Source organism: Halichoerus grypus, chromosome 3 (genome assembly GCF_964656455.1).
Source record: "Halichoerus grypus chromosome 3, mHalGry1.hap1.1, whole genome shotgun sequence".
NCBI classification, from domain to species: domain Eukaryota; kingdom Metazoa; phylum Chordata; class Mammalia; order Carnivora; family Phocidae; genus Halichoerus; species Halichoerus grypus.
The window spans coordinates 104,973,630-104,993,893 of record NC_135714.1 but is presented as its reverse complement, the minus strand read 5'-3'; the positions used below and the strand labels follow the sequence as shown (position 1 = coordinate 104,993,893).

Genomic DNA, 20,264 nt, shown 5'->3' with positions numbered 1-20,264 from the left:
AAATGCTTAAATTAGCATTACTACTGGCTTGGGTAATTCTTCACAGATACAGATTTAGCCCGGAACCCAGGTTTGGGGTTCTAGATGATTAGGTCTTGACTAACTTGTTGCCTTGATACACTGCTTCCTTATAAAGGGCTTCAGTACTTGGTTATAAAATGCTCTATTAAGTTTGTTGCCAGCCAGCCTCTCATTCAACATCCATTTCCTTTCTGACTAATGCTTCTTATAAGCTGACAGCAGCTTTAAACATCTGGCAAGGAGTCAGTAATACAGGTATCACAGCACAAGGTGTTCTGGAAAATTATTTGCTTTGGTGTAAACATCCTATCTGAAATAGCCTTCAGGTAAGTTGAATTAAGGTTCTTGTATTGCCAGTTTGAGTAGGTGCTGAAGTTTGGAAATACAGAGGATGTTTACATCTCCATACGTTGGAAGTTCTAAAAAACTACATTAAAATGAATATTATAACCTTGTAACTTTTGCTTACTTTCCTAACAAAGAGTTTAGGAAAAAAGTGGACTGGTGGCTTATTCCCATTTTATAACACCTTTTACTTTTACCATAGTGCCTCCAGAATCACAGATATTGAACTTGACTAACTGTTCTTAAGTAAGGTGAAAAGCAGAGAAACCAAAGTTCTCAGAAAAAAAAAAAATTACTGGGACTCTCTGAGCAGATAAAACTTACATTTCCATTCAGTGGAAAATTCAAAGTTTGCTAAGTAGAATTTTATTAAAATCCGAATTCTATGCACGGTCAGTCTCTTAATGTTCCTATTCCTCTGATGCTATGATTAGGATCTCTAGGCTACAGCAGCAAGTATATAGAGACAGTGACTAAGACCCTAAGATCCCAGGTTTCTAGAAGCACTGTAAAGGAAACAAAACCATGTTATATATCCCTGGAAGTCCAATCCCTAAGAGATTCCTTATACAATTAATTTAATCTATGATAGGTATATAACACATAGATTTTTAACACTAGGAAGGATCACAGAGACCATATTCTTACCTCCCCTGTTTAAATATGAAAACTGAGTTCTAGAGATGATAACTTATTTGACCCAACTAATACTGTAATACATAGTCAAGATAGGATGAAGATTTAAGTCTTGGCTTTTACCAAACTTCTTCACTTAGTATGTAGATTGTAAAATTGTAGGGACAGGGGAAGGGAAGGGGTGGTGGGCTGGCATAAAAGTTACAGCCTAGGGGCGCCTGGGTGGCTCAGTCGTTAAGCGTCTGCCTTCGGCTCAGGTCATGATCCCAGGGTCCTGGGATCGAGCCCCGCATCGGGCTCCCTGCTCTGCGGGAAGCCTGCTTCTCCCTCTCTCACTCCCCCTGCTGGTGTTCCCTCTCTCGCTGTGTCTCTCTCTGTCAAATAAATAAATAAAATCTTAAAAAAAAAGAATTGCTAAAAAAAAAAAAAAAAAAAAGTTACAGCCTAAATATCTGCTTTTGGTATATGCTGATTTTTGCTCTGAGGATTCCATCATAATTCATTGCAACAGGGTAGCCACATTTTAGCAACTGAAAAGATCTGTGGAGATAAGGTGTTGGCCCTAGGAGCTTTTATACAACGTTATGTGTGATAAGATGGCTCAGAGGGCATAAAGCACCTGAGTTTCATCATTTTGGCCATTCATACCAGGTGCTGTACCTCATGGCTGGTTTAACATTGCACAAAAGACACCATTTCGTTGTTGTTTTAAAGAAAGGCAGACTGCTACAATGCAGCGCCTCATTTGTATGTGTCTCAGTCTTGGAAGCTTGACTACCCTATGTTCTCCTACAAATGCTACTTGAGAGCTTGTCTGAAGGTTCTAGCATTGGAGCACAGCTACTCGTATACCCCTGACCAAAGAAGGGTCCTCTTCAACTGAGCATGCACGCAGCTTTGGGAGGGACGCACATGGAGCGGTGAAGGAGGAAGAAGACACCTGCCTAGCCAGCCAGATCAACTGAATCAACCCTAATGATCAATGGGGTGACAGAGGTCGCAGTCAGATCACCCCCACGCCCAAAAAGACATTACACAAAAGACATCTTTAATACTCTCATCTCCCCCCGTAATTTATAATAAATAACGAATTCCCATAATTTATCCCATTCACATAACATGTTTGTCCAAGGGTTCATGAAGCAAATCTTAAAATCACAGAAAGTAGTTTATCAACTTGGGATATAAAATCTAAATTTCCTTATTCAATGCATACATATCAACTTTATATGAGCTATTATGCTAGGCACTCTGAGAGATATTTAAAAGTGGGTAAGCCAAAAATGAGAGTCTTACAGAGATGTGAAGGTTGTGTCCATATCAGGATGCCCAGCTGAGGGGGCAAATACGGACTGAAATGGGGGCTTTATAAGCTCATGCTCTGCTTGACAAAGCTTTTGCTCTGGCAGGTAGCTGTCATTAAGTGGGGCAAAGGAGCACCTTTTTCTAATTCACATAATAGTGCTGGGTAGGGCTAATGGTGGTTTTGGACACAAAACACCACCCATCTTTTGATAAAACAAGTTTAATCACAACATTTTTTATTAACCTTTTCAATGGCTCTCCAGTGCTTAAAGGAGAAAAGCAAGTTCAGATGATATTCAAGGTCCTTTGTATTTGTCTTACGTACTTTTCTTGTTTTATCACCTACTACTTCTATATGCAGACTCTTTCTTCTAGTCATATTTCAACCTTTAACAAAATCTAGGACACACAATGTTCTTTTATGTATCTCTGCCTTTCTATCAGCCAGGAATGGTCTCTCCCCAGCCCCACTTGACTTAGGGAACTCCTATTCACCCATTAACACTCAGATCAACTACCCCCTTGCTCAAATCCAGTGTGAGTCATACCCTCTTCTTTCTCTCATAGTATTCTGCACATCATTAGATCATGCCACATGAACACATTATATGGAACTTAGTCATTTATATGTTTTCCCTTCAAAACTGCAAGTCTTATTCTCACTACCTGGAAAATACAGTAACACAAATAAAGAAAAACATAGTTCCTAACTTCAAGTAGCTTATACTTATTTGGGAAGTTGACAACAGGGTAACTAAAGATAATCACATATAAGATAAGTACACATAAAAATGTAAAGATGTTTCCTATCTGCTGCTTAGTTTGCTAAGTCACTGTCCATAAGAGCAGGCAAACCTTTACTAAAAATTCAGATATAAGAATAATGAAAGAGAATAATGAAAAGCTTTCAAAGACTCCTCAGCTGACTCCAAGGCATGAAGAGATCATGAAAAGTCTTTCAGGAGCAGTTGAAAGATTTGGTTTTTGGTCCTGGGTTTGTCACTTATTTGCTGTGGGACTTCGGAGAAATCCACTGTTCCTGTTTGGCTCTGGTGTGTTCCCATAGCGTTAAGATACTCAAATAGATAATGTATACAAAAACACATTTGCAACCAGAAAATGCCACTTTAGGTGAATGTTAAAACTGACATTTTTTGTTGGGAGACTGACAGATTCAACACATAAATCTGTGACTCAGCCACTCACTGGGAGATAATGGGTGCTCTGCTGCACTCCGGGAAGTACAAAACCTGGCTTCCGCTGCAGAGAATCTTCCACTTTGTCTGGAGAGATGAGGTGGCTGCTCATATCAAAATAACTACGAGGAAAATAGGTACAAGAGCTAAACAAGTAAAACAAAAATCAGTGTAAAAGCGTTCAAAACGAGAAGCCACTTCTGGTGGGGGTGGTCACGATGTTTTAATGACAAAGCAGTGATTTCACCAGGCTGTGTAAGAAAAGAGTATTCTGACATTCTGGGATACAGAATTTTAGGGTAAATGCACAAAGAGGAGTAGGGCGATAACAAGGACCTCAACTAAGAACAGCAAACCACTGGGTTATAACAGTACGTATTCATAGGGCAGTTTCTGATTAGGCAGGACGAGTATGTTGCAGACAGTGTACAGGAGGTTGCTAAGTCCTGTGGCACTCTGCTTCACTTTGGGGACAGGAACAGGGCTGCCAGGGTCCTCCCTAATAATATTAATCAGAGGGCCCGAGACCAGCTAACAGAGGGTCTTTATTATTATCTCAGATGTGTTGTTAGATAGAGTCAATCTATGCCAAATTCAAATACACTGATCTTGATTTTTAGTTTGGGGAAAATTGCCACAAGAGATTTCATGTAGGAAGAGTACAGACATCCGAAATGGTGATTTTTTTTTTTTTTTCTGTTTTCATTGTGTTGGAGAAAAGAGAGAGAATGTCAGAAGAAATATTAATCAGTAAGATAGAAAATTAATTTAGTTCTCTCTTTGTAAAGCTATAATAGTGTAAGCATGGTGACTAGAACCTTCTTGAATTAATGAGGCACACTGGAAGGTAATTTTTTAGTTTATTTTTTTTTAAAGATTTTATTTATTTATTTGACAGAGAGAGAGACAGCAAGAGAGGGAACACAAGCAGAGAAGTGGGAGAGGGAGAAACAGGCTTCCAGCTGAGCAGGGAGCCCAATGCGGGGCTCGATCCCAGGACCCTGGGATCATGACCTGAGCCGAAGGCAGACGCTTAACGACTGAGCCACCCAGGTGCCCCACACTGGAAGGTAATTTTTTAATGTCAAGCTGGCATTAAGACCTTGAGCTATTAGACCCAGAAAGGCAGAAACTACAAAACAAAATCCAGGGCAAGACACATGATTTTAGTAAAACAAAAACAGACTAAATTTACATGAAGTTAAAGCTTTTTAAAAACTTAGTGTGGAATGTATTTAATAAATTGCTTTAAGAGGACTTCCTAGTACTAGGTTCATTAGATTACCCTAAAAATCACCATATTTTTTTTTTAAAGATTTTATTTATTTATTTGACAGAGAGATAGAGAGCACAAGTAGGCAGAGAGGCAGGCAGAGGGAGAGGGAGAAGCAGGCTCTCCGCTGAGCAACGATAGCCTTATAGCCCGATGCGGGGCTTGATCCCAGGACCCTGGGATCATGACCTGAGCCGAAGGCAGCCGCTTAACCGACTGAGCCACCCAGGCGCCCCTAAAAATCACCATATTAAGCAGATGTTATATTCTTTAGAAAAGAACAAGAAGCAACTCATTTATAACTTAGCTTACAGATACGTTATCTGGTTATTGAGGCAATGCAAAACATTGCCACCTTATAGCAACATCATCTAATACTTCAGTGGTAAATATAAACACTGAACAGATAAGAGGAAGAAAGAATAAAGGGACGTAACACTTATAAAGCACTCTTTATGTGTCAGGCACTGTTTCTTGGTGCTTTTATATTTGTTACCTCCTTTAACCCTCAAAACAATTTCAGTCACTTAGATAATTTAAAAATGAGAAAACTGAGGTCCAAAGAGGTTAAATAACTTGCCTGAAACCACCCTGAAAGAAAAAGACTACAATTCTTTTAAAAATCTACTCAAATGCAACATTAAAATTCTGTTTTGTTTTCCCTTTACTGCCTCTCTTGGAAGTTGAATCCTCAAATCTGGATGTATGAAACAAATGCTCTGATTGCCTATATTATTTATAAATTATGCAACTGATACCTGGCTCTTAGACATATATTATCAATTTCATTTGATAAGATAATCACTAACAGGAGGATAACATCCAAATGCAAGTAAACATTCAACTCCAATTTTACAGATACTAGGTGTGAGCCTATGTCAGCAAATTCCTATACAGAGAGGAAATTATATATCTTACTCGTCACCTCTGTTCCCAAGCACATGGCACATGGGTAATGGGCCGGGTTATGCCTTTCATGTGCACGTATTTGTGACTGTTGATTTCCTGTTGGTGGGTAAGATAAAAGTTTTCCTAAAGTAACTCAGATAATTGGATAAAAGACAAATGAAAAAATGAAGTGGAATCTGCTACAAATAACTTAAAAAACAAAAATCAAAGCAAAAGAAAACAATGGGTATAACCAAAAAAGACTTCTTATTTCCTCCTGAACTGAATTCCCATCTGCTTTTAAATGGCAACATGTTTTTCTATTAACTGGGAGCTACAGCCAAGAAGCCACAAAGACAATGAGGTTCTGGCCACCGGGGAGCGGCAGGCACAGGGATGGCTGAAGGATGCTACCACCTGCTTCAGCCTCTCCGTGGAGGCTGCTCCCTTGTGACCCTATTCCCCTTCCAGCTGGCAACAAACTTCCCCTTGGGACTCGCCTGAGAATTAAAGAAATGCTTCAGTTCTCTGTCTACCCTCTCCAGGGAGGGAAAATGGAGAAACTCAGCGGGGTCTAAGGGGCCATTTGAAACACGGCCTGTGTAAGCTTTTAAGAAACAATGTTGACTGGGCAGAATAAAGCACTAGGTTGAAAGAAAACATTTTTAAAAAGTAACTCCTCCATTTCAGTCGTTAAAAGTACCCATATCATCTCCAACCACTCTATAGCTTTTTGTTGTTGTCGTAATTTATTTTTTTAAGTAAGCTCTATGCCCAACGTGGAGCTTGAATTCACGACCCCAAGGTCAAGAGTCACATGATCTACTGCTGAGCCAGCCAGGCCCCCCTCTCTATAGCTTTTTAATTAAAAATAAAGATAAAGAAAATACTCACTACAGTTAAACATTTTTCTGTTTCTAAAACACAGACACCAGCGTCAGCCATTTCCTCATCTTCTGACTCACCTGGCCAAATTCTTGTTCATACTGCTAAGACTGTACAGTTTAAATTAATATATAATACACAATTAATATAATAATTATATAAAATTGATAATACTCTCCTGTGAAGACAACAAATTTATCAGTATTTTCATTTTATACCAAAAGTGGCCACTGAGACACTCTCTAGAGTTGAAGAAGTAGCTATGGCCATAGCACGGTGTACTGCTGCAAAGTTAGAGGGCTCTCCTTATGACAACGACAAAGGGAAGTCTATTCTTCCTAAATATAATTTTAAAAATCTTTTTTCTTTTTCAGTTTGTTAAATGCTTATTTAAGTATGTACTACGTAATAGGTTCTGTGCTGAAGGATCTGGCTTTACACTGAGGACGAAATAAATTAGTTCCATCAGTGGTAAAGCATTGGATCTGTAGGAGTCAGGTGACTGAGGGTTCCAGGTTGAATTTGTCTTACTGCTAAAAAAAAAAATAATCAAAACTAATTTTGGCTTTCAACATTGCTGCACCATTTTCATTCTGAAGGAAAGAGGTAGGGGGAAAGATAGGATCTTATATTTTATTTGAAGCTAAATGTTGTCTGTCTTAAATTTCCTATTTATTTAATTTTAAGACTTAAGAAAATCATAGTTCTCTTGAAACAAAAGGGCACCTGTGTGAACTGCCTAAATAATCAGACAAAAACAAAAACAAAAAACAAAAAACAAAAGCCCAAAACAAACAATATGGAACAAATCTGTCTGGCCCAAATGGAAAACTCCAGAACTACTAAGAAATAGCTCTGAATAAAATTTCTATGAAGTTGTAATAAAATATGGATTATAATTAGGATCAGGGTGGGATATACTTCCCCCACCAACCATTATGGGACCCATAAATGTAATTCAAGGAGGGGAAGAATTTTCTGCTACTTTTCCTTGTGACTATTTTTAGAAGATCTGCTATAAAAATTAATCAGAAATGAATGTGCTTATATTACATACTGAGTAAGACATGTACTACATAAGAACTAGCAAGCTGCTACAATAATTTCTGGCACCAAGTGAGTTTTTTCCTTTCAGCCAGACAGAATCTCATTGGCTTTGATTTTTGTTTTGCACTTCTATGCTACTACCATTAATTACTTCAAAGTGAGAAAGGCACATTTCTACCTTGCTAACTGCTCTTCCACTTTACTCAGCTCAAGTGGAAGATTTACGGTTTCTTCTCTTTGCTGTTTCCTGTAAACTGATGTATCATACACACGATGCCTGCCCTTGGTCTCACAACCAAAACTGAATTCTAGAAATGCTGGAGCAGTCAGTTAACAGCAACTATATGTTCATTTTAACTTAATGGACTGTCATGTCAAGAAGATGATCATAAGGATTATTTTTTCAGATAGGACTTAAAAACGTATGTACTTCAACTGCTTCTCAAGGTTCTTTCTATATGACTTTTTTTCCCCTCTTGGTGAAAATGAAAAACCTACAGGGGGAAAATCAAATATACATAGTTCACAGTTGAGACAAAACAATGAGGAGATTTGGGATTTATTTTAGTTGTTATTAGCAATGACTGAATGATACACTCACTCCAATTCTACATGTAAATTTACCCACAATACTCTCTGAGTACACTAATGATCTATTATGTATTAATCTCTTTGGTTTTCACAGAGGACAGATTACAAACAATAGCAAGCAGACAGAATGTGAAGTCTGTCTGCTGGATAATTCAGAATAAAAGAATTTATAATTTCTTATTTAAAAAGATATTAATTTCCCAGTACAAATCCCTATTAGTGGTATTCAGAAGATATTTCTGTGTTGAGGACCACAGCCTGTCCTTTCTTGAGAAATGCATGTAGAAAAGATGCACGATTATTTTAATTGGAATTTTATTTTGTAAATAAAAATGGCCTAAGCAAAAAGTTGCCATGGAGAGGAAAAAATGTTTACCTGCCATACTTGAAAACTTTCATTTTTTCACAGAGGTCTTACTGTTCTTATTGAGAGTATACTTTCACAGCTAAGGGTAGATTATAGACTGTCCCCTTTACAGTTTTTATTATTTATTTATTTATTTTTAAATTTTATTTATTTGAGAGAGCGAGAGTGTGCATGTGTGAGAGAGAGAGAGAGGGAGAGAGAGAGCGTGTGCAAGAGCAGACTCCCCAAAGACCAGGGAGCCCGATGTGGGACTCGGTCCCAGAACCCTGGGAAAATGACCTGAGCCAAAAGCATATGCTTAACTGACTGAGCCACCCAGGCACCCTCTTTTACCGTTGTGTTTTTTTTTTTTTTAAGATTTTATTTATTTATTTGACAGAAAGAGAGACAGTGAGAGAGGGAATACAAGCAGGTGGAATGGGAGAGGGAGAAGCAGGCTTCCCGCTGAGCAGGGAGCCCCATGTGGGGCTTGATCCCAGGACCCTGGGATCATGACCTGAGCCGAAGGCAGACGCTTAGCGACTGAACCACCCAGGCGCCCCTCTCTTACTGTTTTTATGAGAGTTTTTGTTAATACATAAGTAGACTAAATAATTTTCCAAAATGATAAACTATGGTAATAATACAATCTCTCTGCCAATTCTTGTACTTCTGAGCACTTGCATGATATCCTAATTTCATTTTTATGATTTCTATAAGAAAATAGTATGTAAAGTTTGTTTCATTTCCATTTGATAGGTCAAGAAATCAAAGTTCAGAGAAGCTGAATGGTTGGAAGCTAATGTATCAAGAAACTCCAAAGAAGAAACTTCTACTTCTAGTCCAATGTTCTTCCCACTATATCATGTTAATTCTCTGAAGACTACATTTTGAGAAGTAACAGAAGTCAGGTGAAAAACAATTGAGATATAATAGAGGCCAGTAAAATGTAATTTAATTTAGTGATTACCTGTCATATAGTGCATTTCCTGTTTTAAGATTTCTTAACATATAGTTATTTAAAACAGTTGGTATCAAGCAGTCTTTTTGCTAATGACCCCAACCCACTGCTTTCCTGCCACTGAGGTATTTTGAGCAGAACTATCTTACCTCTGCTCCTGAATATGTATCTGTTTGGAGGATGAGTTCATCCAGATCCACATCATTACTGATTGGCATAGAGTGAAACTGCAGGTTAAATATTTCCTTTCTTGTTGCTGCATCTGGTAAAGGCACATAGATGATTCTGTCAATTCTTCCAGGCCGCATCAAAGCCTATAAAGAAGATGAGATAATGCAGATTAACCAAGCTCAAGACTGACATTCCACATGAAAGTTACCAAAGAGAGGGGATGTCTAGAATCTCATGAATAACCCACTATTACCCATAATTAGTACATAAAACAAGTACTAGTGATTCTATAATCTATTTCAAAGATTCAAACAAATCAACAATATTCAGAGTACTTTTGAAAATAGCAAAGCAATACTTCTGAGAGGCTTTCTGCTTCTCAGCAACTGTCAGGTCAATAAAAGATGGCTATTTTCTCTTAGGGAAATGTGTAATATGACTTGTATTCATTATATCAAAAGACTTTTTTTTGGAACTTCCTGCAATAACTCTTAAAATATGGGTTAAGCTGTTTTAGAGAGCCCTCAAAATAGCACAGCTCTGACAAAAGAATACTTCTAGAGCTGAAAGTAGTCAAATGAACTTCCCTCATATTTTACTGGAGGCTAATGCCTAAATTATCTTAGAGCTAATGAACTCATCTATTCAGGAAACTTTATTGAGCATGCACTGTATACCAGACATTGTTCTTGGTACTAGAAAATAGCATGAATAAGATAGATGTGTGTAAAAGTGATTGTGGTGATGGTTACATATGTCTGTGGTATACTAAAAGCCACTGAATTGTGTACTTTAAATGGGTTAAATTTGTTATGTAAATTATTTTTCAATAAAGTTATTAAAACAGATATGGGTCTAAAATGTGTTAAGGGGCTGGGGCAACTTTTAGTTGGGGTGGTGTGAGAAAATCTCTCTGAGGAGGTAACTTATGCAGATACCCAAAGGAGCCAACTTTAGAAAGATATGGGCGGAAGAGAATTCAAGGTATCAAGTACAAAGAGCAAGAATGACTGATATGTTCCAGGGAAAGAAAAAAAAAAAATCTGTGGTAGAGTGAATAAAGGGAAAAGCGGTAGGAAATGAGGTCTGAAAGATAGTCATAGGCAGATCATAACGCCATAAAAGACATGGTAAAGAGTCTGGACTATATTCTTCTTGTAAAGAGAAGTCATTAGACAGTTTTAAGTAGAAGGTGAATTGGTAAGATTTACATTAAAAGATCACTCATGGGCTGATATCAAAAGGTCTAATTTGTGTAACTACAGTCCCAGAAGGAAAGGAAAGAGAAGATGGGGCAGAAAAAATACTTGAAGAAGAATGAGCCAAAATTTCTCCAAATTGGTAAACAAACAAATTTACACAATCAAGAAGCTCAGTGAATTCAAAATAAAATAAATATAAAGAAAACCACACCTAGACACATCATAGCAAACTGCTGAAAACCAAAGACAAAATCTTGAAAGCTACCAGACTGAATACAGGGAACAATAATTTGAATCACCAAGGACTCTCAATCAAAACAACGAAGGGCAGAAACCAGCAGAACAACATCTTTAAAGTGCTGAAAGAATAAAAATGTCATTCTAGAATTCTGGTACCAGTGAAAATATTCTTTAATAATGAAGGAAAAATTAAGCCATTTTCAGATAAAAGAAACCAAGAAAACTTGTTTCTAGCAGAATGGTATTACAGAAAATGCTAAATGACGTTCTTCAGATTTAAGGGAAATGACATAAAATGGAAAATTGAATCTTCAGGAAGAAATGAAGAGCACTGGAAATGAAACACTACAAAACTGTACATGCCTTCCACTTCCAAAAATTTACTCTTGTTGCTGACATAATAAAAAAATGGCATTTCTTGAAGATTTAAGAGACACTCACTTATAAATAGTGAAACACAGCACATTTCTATATGTGCAGTTTTGAATGAAATACCCAGAAAAAAGATTTGATAGAAGTAAATACAGAAAATAAGGAAGACAGGAACTCTAACATGAACATCTTCTAATTAAAGAAACAAAAAACAAAAACCCTGAAAATGTAGCTGATACCACACATAAAACACTACAGAAAATACAAACATCAAGACCTCATATGGTTGCATGGTGGAATTTAGGTCTTAGAGAATCAGCACACACATGCGTGCGTGCACACACACAAACACACACACACAAATCATGATATTCTGTAAGTAATATACTGTGAGTAATAAGTTGTCCTCTGTCTCTGACCCAAGAATCTCATGTCTTTAGCCAAGCCCCCATGAAATTGTGGCAGGCTAACTTGTTAGCTTTCAAATAGGGTAAAGTCTCAGAACCTTTACAGTTCTTGACATGTATGTTCCTAATAATGGAGCCTCAAAATAATATAAAGCAAAAACTGACAGGATTAAAGAGATAAAAAGATAATTCCACAATCACAGGATGAGATTTTAACTCTTCTCTTAGCAATTACAGAACAACTAGAAAACAAATCAGTAAAGATAGGGAGGACTGAGGATCTGAACAAGACTATCAATCACTATGACCTAACTGATATTTATTTATGGACCATTATACCCAACAACTGCAGAACACATATTTTTTTCAAGTATACATGGTATAATCAGCTCATATGATAAGCCATTAAACAAAACTCAACAAATTCAAAAGGACTGAAATCATACAAAGTAGTGCTCTGACTACAAGAGGGTAAATTAGAATAAATAACAATAAGACACAGAGGAAAACCTCAAGCACATGAAAATTAAACAACACCCTTCTAAATAAACCACAGGTCAAAGAAGAAATCATTAGGAAATTAGAAAGTGTTTCAAGTTGAATGATAATGCAAATCTAAGATACCAAGATTTGTGGAATATACAGTGTTAGAGACAAATTTATAACTTTAAATGTTTATGGTAGGAATGAATTCCAAAATTAACAACCTAAGGTTCAAGAGTAAGTACAAGGAAGGAAATAATAAAGATGGGAGCAGAAATCAATGAAATAGGAAACAACAGAGAAAATTGAAAGTCAAGGGTAGTTCTCTGGAAAGGTTTTTTTTAAAGATTTATTGATTTATTTGAGAGAAAGAGAGAGAGAGAGAGAGAAAGCACATGAATGTGCAGAGGGGCAGAGAGAGAGAATCTCCAAGCAGACTTCACGCTCAGTGCAGAGCCCAACGTCAGGCTTAATCTCATGACCCATGAGATCATGACCTGAGTCGAAATCTGTAAAGATTTTAAAAAAACTGATTAAATTCTAACTAGATTGAACAAGGATAAAAAGAGAACAAATCACCAACATCAGAAATGGAAGAGAAGTTATCACTACAGATCCTATAGATAGCAAAAAGAATAATGAGAACACCATGAACAACTTTATGACAATAAATTCAACAACTTTGATAAAAAAAATAAGTTTCTTAAAAAATCCAGTTGTCAAAATGGACACAAAATGAAATTTAAAAAATCAGAATGACCCTATATTTATTTTTTAAATGGAACTGAATTAAAAATTTAATTTATTATGACTTTTACACCTAGGCCTAGATGGTTTCACTTCTGAATTCTATTAGAGAAGAAATAACATCAAGATTGTACAACCATTTCAGAATAAAGAGAAGGGAACACTTCTCAAGTTGTTTTAGAAGGCCAACATAATACTAACTCCAAAACCTAACAAAGGTATCACAAAAAATGAAAATTACAGATTAATGACACTCATGGACACAGACCCAAAAATACTTTAAAAATATTAGCAAATAGAATCTCACAATGTATGAAATGAATAAATCATCTTAACCAAATCCAATTGGTATAATTCACCATATTAACAGAATAAAGGAGGAAATTCACATGATCTTTTTAGTATGTGCAAAAAAGCTTTTTGACAAAATTCAAGATCCACTCATGTTAAAAAACCTTCAGCAAATTAGTAATAGAAGAGAACTTCAATATGAGAGGTGGTATCTAGAAAAACCAACAGCTAATATCATAATTAATGTTGAAATATTGAATGCTTTCTATCAAGAACAAGGTAAAAACTCACCACTTCTACTGAAAAATATAATAGAGATACTAGTCTTTATGAAAAGACAAAAGACAAAAACTGGGTGGGGGGGAAGACATATAGAACTTGGAAGAGGAAAAGGTAAAACTATCCTCATTTGAAGATGACATGATTGTTTCTGTAGAAATACTAAGGTATCTACAAAACTACTAGCAAGATTACAGAATATAAGTTTATTATAAAAAATTGTATTTTATATATTAAGCAGTAAACTAATAGAAAATGAAGTTTTAAAAATCCACTTTATGAGAATACATGAAAAGCATAAAAGACAGGAATAAAATTAATGAACACTTCACTGGAAACTAGAACACTATTGAGAAAAATTAGAGACCTACATAAAGAGAGATACATCATGTTCGTGAATTAGAAGACTCAATATTAAGATATTCACTCTTTTCAAATTTATCTATAGACTCAATGTAATTCCAATAAAAATTTCACAAGAGCTTTTTTAAAAAAACTGACAAACATTATAAAATTTATATGGAAATGCAAATGAGAATAGTGAAAGCAAGTCAAAAAAGAAAAAAGTTGAAGGACTTACACTACCTGATTTCAAAACTTATAACGCTAAAAAAACCAAGACAGTGTGATAAGGTCCAGAGGAGATAAATATAGATCAACAGAACAGATAAGGGAGTCCATAATGGTTTTTATTCTTAAGGCATTCAACTAGGAAAGGAAAGCATTAAAAAAATAATGCTGTAACAATTAGACACTCATATATATTTATTTATAAAAAAGATTTATTATTTTATTTTTTTATTTTATTTGTCAGAGAGAAAGAATGCACAAGCAGGGGGAGCAGCAGACAGAGGGAGAAGCAGGCTCCCTGCTGAGCAAGGAGCCTCTTGCAGGACTTCATCCCAGGACCCTGGGATCATGACCTGAGCCAAAGGCAGACACTTAACCGACTGAACCACCCAGGCGTCCCTTATTATTTTATTTTAGAGAGAGAGAGAGCACATGAGGAGGGGAGGGACAGAGGGAAAGGGAGAAAGAGTCTTAAGGAGACTCTGCACTGAGCATGGAGCCCACCTGGTGCTCCATCTCATGACTCTGAGATCATGACCTAAGCCAAAACCAAGAGCTGGATGCTTAGCCAACTATGCCATCCAAGTGCCCCTAGATACTCATATTTTTAAAATGAACACTGATCCTTACTTGACATTTCAAAAATTAACCTGACATGGATCATAAACCTCAATGTATGAGCTAAAACTACAAACTTCTAGAAGTATAAAAAATTAACAAACTGGTCTTTAAAAAATTAAATTTTTTTCTCTTCAAAACATACCTTTAAGAAAATAAAAAGGCAAGCTACAGACTGGGATAAAATGTCAGTAGGCATATCTGACAAAAGAATTTTGGATCCAAAATATATAAAGAACCCTTAAGAATAAATAACACAACCAACAGAAAATGGGGAAAAAATCTGAACAGAATTTCATAAAGGAAACTATATGGTTGGGAAGTAAGTAAATGAAAAGATGTTCAACATCACTAGTTATCAGATCAAAGCAAATTTAAACCACAATGGGATGACATCATTACATACTTATAAAAAATACTAAAATTAAAGACACTGACAATACCAAAGATTGAAAAAGGTCAGTTTCTATAAAAGTTAAACATTTCCCACCATAACAACCTAGCTACTCTACTCTTAGGCATTTACCCAAGAGGAACAAAAACATATATCCAGACTTGCACATGGATGTTCATAGCAGTTTTATTCACAATAGCCTCGAACTGTAAACAACCCAAATGTCCACCAATTCATGCATGGATAAACAAAGTATGTATATACCTATAAGCGAACACTAATTGGCAATAAAAATGAACAAACTACCAATACACTTAACAACATGCATGAGGTCTCAAATCATTTTGTTGAGTTAAATCAGATATGAAAGAATATATATTATATAATTCCATTTATCTAAAATATTAGAAAAAGCCAATCTAACCTATAATTACAAAAAGCAGACCAGTGGTAGTTTGAAACCTGGGGCAGAAGAAAAGATGGATTACCAAGGGGGCAAAAGTAATCTTTTGGGGTTGATTGAAATATTCTATACCTTGATTGCAAAGGTGGTGTCACAGGTTTATATATATGTTTACATTAATTGTACACTTTAAGTTGATGCAGTTTATTATGGTATGTGAATTATAAATAAAGCTGATTAAAAAAAGTAGTAACTTGTATTTGTTAGATTCTCAGTATTTATCAAACAATCGGTAAATTCAAGGGCATTGGAGATGTTCTCAGATTGTCTCTATCTGGAAAGATTATCTCCTTCAACTAAGCAGTTTGAAAAAAGTCATGCAGAAGTGGTCAATAAAACAAAAATAAAAGAAGAAGTGGTCAATAAGAGAAGAAATACTTACTTAATAACATCAATTTTTATGATTTGGCCATGATGATAGATTGGCAGGTATCACAACCATTTCAATCCTATAGTCAACTCTTCCTCTCTCTTTTAAAAATTTGCTTTATCATGTTTCTGTTTAGAGTTCTAAATCGATTGTTAAAACTCATGGGATCAATTCCACTATATCTCATACCAGTGCTTCATAAAATACTCCAGTAAATGTTAACAGATGTAATACAGAAACAGATTTTCTTATTAAATGTTTGGGGAAACACTGGTTAGAAGCAAAATTAAACAGGTTTCCTTCCATATGCAAAAATTTTTGGAACCCTAACTAATAGATATTACAAATTTCCAAGAGAAGGCTACAGTAGTATATGCAAATTTTATCCAAAATTCTAATCATAAAACATCTCAAAAGTTAATATTCCATTTTCACTTTGGAGAATGCTGGTATGTACTTTCTGCGTATGTCTCAATACCTACAGTACGGTGAATGTCTACCAGATAACTATTAATTCTTAAGTTATGTATAAATTGGCAAGCAAAAAGTCAATTAACAAATACACAGTAAAGATAACTTCCTTTGTTTAAAAATGACTGTTTTAATTATTTATAGACTATTCTCCACACCCAACAATAGAACATTAGGTAAAAATGATGCATGATCAGCTTCCTTGAAATGTACTTTATAATTAAGTACTCAAACTGCATGTCAATTACAGGGAATCACTTCTCCCCTACCTAAAACAAACACAGGATTCAGTAAATTAGAATGATTCCGGTAAATATATGTTTTAAAATTATTAAAAATGTTAGTTAAGGCAAATAACATTAATGTTTATATGGCCCTTAAGAATCTATAAAGCACTTTTCACATACTGTATTTTACTTAATATTTCTCCAAATCCTGTGAAGTAGTTATTGTCATACCCCCATTAAGAAAAAGGAAATGAAGCCCAAGAATACACAACAAATGGCACAAAGTAGGCTGGGTGTTGAATCAGTCCACTTTTTACTTTATTATCCTACCAGGACAATGATACACAGTATGGATGGACAAATGAATAAAACTCTTGTTCTGAAATATGATATAGGTAACAAAAGAAATTTAAATAATTCTTGCATCAAAAAGTTATCCTTTTTACCCAAGGGAAAACTCATATTCTAGGCTATTTTAAAATTTCCTTTCTGATAGTTGAGAGAACAACACAGCAAAGGATATAGAGCACACATGTCATCTAAGTCACTGGAACAACACTCAGCATGCATCTGTGCCCCCTCCCCCCCCACCAAGTTGTAACTGTCCCTGGGCAGTGCAGGTCGAGTACACTTCAATGATTATAACATTGTCTGGGCCAACAGCCAGAGCTGGTCTTTTTCTGGTCTGATCTTGTCAGTGAAAGTTAGCTTAAAAAATAGTAGGAAAGAGCTTTCCTTCCTGTAGAACCCTGAATGAGTTAACACCCTTCCTAGAATTTCTTTAAAAATACTGTTCTGGGATATTAGGGTGGAAGAATGTATTCTGAATGATGGCATGTTCTGTTATTTTAAAATCAACATATGACAACTCTCAATGAAAAAATAAGCCAAGTCTTCCTAATACTACTCTGAGCCCTTCTAGCCCCAAGGTCATAGATACTGTGGCTGCTACCTTAAAACTCTATTTAAAAATATTACAGGGCAAACTGCCTTTTCAAGAGAACTTACTCAAGACCTTGGCAAGTCCCTATGTCTCAGCCCTAGTTTCTTCAGGTGTGAGAAGGTGGTTCTTTACTCAGAGATGGCTGTGTATATCTGACAAGAATTCTCCTCAAAATATACAGATGAAGAAACATCCCCACACAATTTTGTTAAATAATTCCAGAAAGTTCACCTGATATGTGCTTGTGCACCCAAGACTATGAATTATTAGATAAACTTTTATATGAGATTCAACCCTGATTCTAGGACTCCATTATAGTATCTTTCCCAAGGAAACTCCCACAGCTTATGTTACATGGTCATTACTGAAAATGTGTTATTATTATTTTAGTGATTACACCAATTAATTAAACTAATACCATTATCTTTTCTTCTTCTGACCTTTACAAAAAGGACTTAAAAGCATTTCTGGTATTGCATATTAAGGATTCTTTTTTTTTTTTTTTTTAAGATTTTATTTATTTGACAGAGAGGGAGAGACAGAGCATGAGCAGTAGGGAGGAGGCAGAGGGAGAAGCAGGCTCCCCACTGAGCAGGGAACCCAATGCGGGGCTCGATCCCAGGACCCTGAGATCATGACCTGAGCAGAAGGCAGATGCTTAACAGAATGAGCCACTCAGGTGCCCCTGAGTGGATTCTTAATGATCCAACTCTATTACCACAGTTACAGGGCTACCTTTTCTTTTTTATAAATTCTGAAATTTGACACTTTTAATTTCATATTCTATTAAATGCTCAAATCTAATTCAGTTAGCATAGAAATACTTGTTCAGACCAAGGCATTAAAATAGACACTTTGAAAAAATCAGGTCCCATTACTCCCATTCATTTCAAATGATCAACAGGGTGTGTATGTGACCGTAGGGAGTGCCTTCCTCTAAGGAAAGAAAAGCAGCAATGAGTCTTTACATTTTACTCTAATAAAAACATATCAGTGTATCATGATTCATGGAGAAAATAGTTCCAGAAACTGGGAAGAGAGGTGGATCCTTGGTAACAGCTCTGATTTATTTAAAAGAAACCCTGAACTTAATCTAGCATCTCCCTCTCCTTCTAAATTTGACAGATAGGCAATAGGCATGCTTAATGCTACTTCTTCTTTTTTTTTTTTTTTAAAGATTTTATTTATTTATTTGACAGAGACAGAGATAGCGAGAGCAGGAACACAAGCAGGGGGAGTGGGAGAGAGAGAAACAGGCTTCCTGCCGGGCAGGGAGCCTGATGTGGGACTCGATCCCAGGACCCTGGGATCATGACCTGAGCCGAAGGCAGACGCTTAACGACTGAGCCACCCAGGCGCCCCTGCTTAATGCTACTTCTTAATTCTCTCTTAAAATGGTCATTTCTCCTCCATCTTCTTTACTACATATTTATGTGTTTGTTTACTGTCTTCCCAACAGGCTGTAGGCTGTATATAATGGCAGGGATCACATTCTTTTATTCAACACTGTAAACTCGGCAACAGCACATACAAGGCACTCAATATAGTCAAGACAACACATTCTCTTGTCTAGAATATCATAACTGCCTTGCTAGTTGTTTTTCTGCATGTAGTCTTATTCTTTCCTTCTCCCTCTCCTGATCTACATCACTGCTAAAGTGATCATTCTTTTTTTTTTTTAAAGATTTATTTATTTTTTTATTTGACAGTGAGAAAGAGAGAGGCAGGCAGAGGGAGAGGGAGAAGCAGGCTCCCCGCTGAGCAGAGAGCCCAATTGGGGCTCGATTCCAGAACCCCGGGATCATGACCTGAGCCGAAGGCAGACGCTTAATGGACTGAGCCACCCAGGTGCCCCAAAAGTGATCATTCTTATACTGCAAATACTGTAACCTATTTTATAACCATTTAATGGCACTTTAAGGGAAAGAGTCAAATTCATAGGCTTTCAGGTCTCTATAATTTTGCTGTAACTCTCCCACCTTATTTGCAGCTATTTAAGTGCACCTAAGCACTCACAGTTAGCCAAAATCACCATGCTGCTCTCTGCCTCCTTGTCCTCACACATATTTCTCTCTCTGCTCAGACTATTTTATCTTCTTGTCTATCTGACAAATTCTACTTCTTGTTCAAGTCTCAGCTTAAAAGTCTTCTCTTTATAACCTTCTATGACTCTACCAGGTACATATAACTTGTAATTTGGCATACATGTTAAAAGTGAGGATAAAAAAAATTCAGCCTAACTGGGTTAAAATTCTAACTCCCCATTTATTAGCTGTGTGGACAGATCATTTAAACCTGTTGGTACTTTAAAATCCTTAACAGTCCTCGTCTCTACTCAGAAGATGGCTCTATGAATTGAATATAATCTATATAAAGTGCTCAGCACAGTGCTTGGCACATGGCATGGGTGCTTCAATTAAGATGCTATTATCATTATTACTGTTCCTGTATAATTATCCCTAGGACTTGACCAAGCTCCTTAAACATAGGAAATGCTTGTTATCTTTGGATACCAGCACATG

General features: G+C 36.2%; 1 protein-coding gene across 3 annotated transcripts in view; it reads right to left on the bottom strand.

Annotated features, from left to right (window-relative positions):
• AFG2A (AAA ATPase AFG2A) overlaps positions 1–20,264 on the bottom strand; it is a 335,659-nt gene that overhangs the window by 66,248 nt on the left and 249,147 nt on the right. For 2 of the 3 annotated variants that reach the window (XM_078069202.1, XM_036069413.2), the window contains one exon: positions 9,644–9,808. In XM_078069202.1, the coding sequence (XP_077925328.1) occupies positions 9,644–9,808 (165 nt within the window). Of the gene's footprint in view, positions 1–9,643; positions 9,809–20,264 lie in introns of those variants that run through there. The other variant, XM_078069203.1, reaches the window with a different exon arrangement.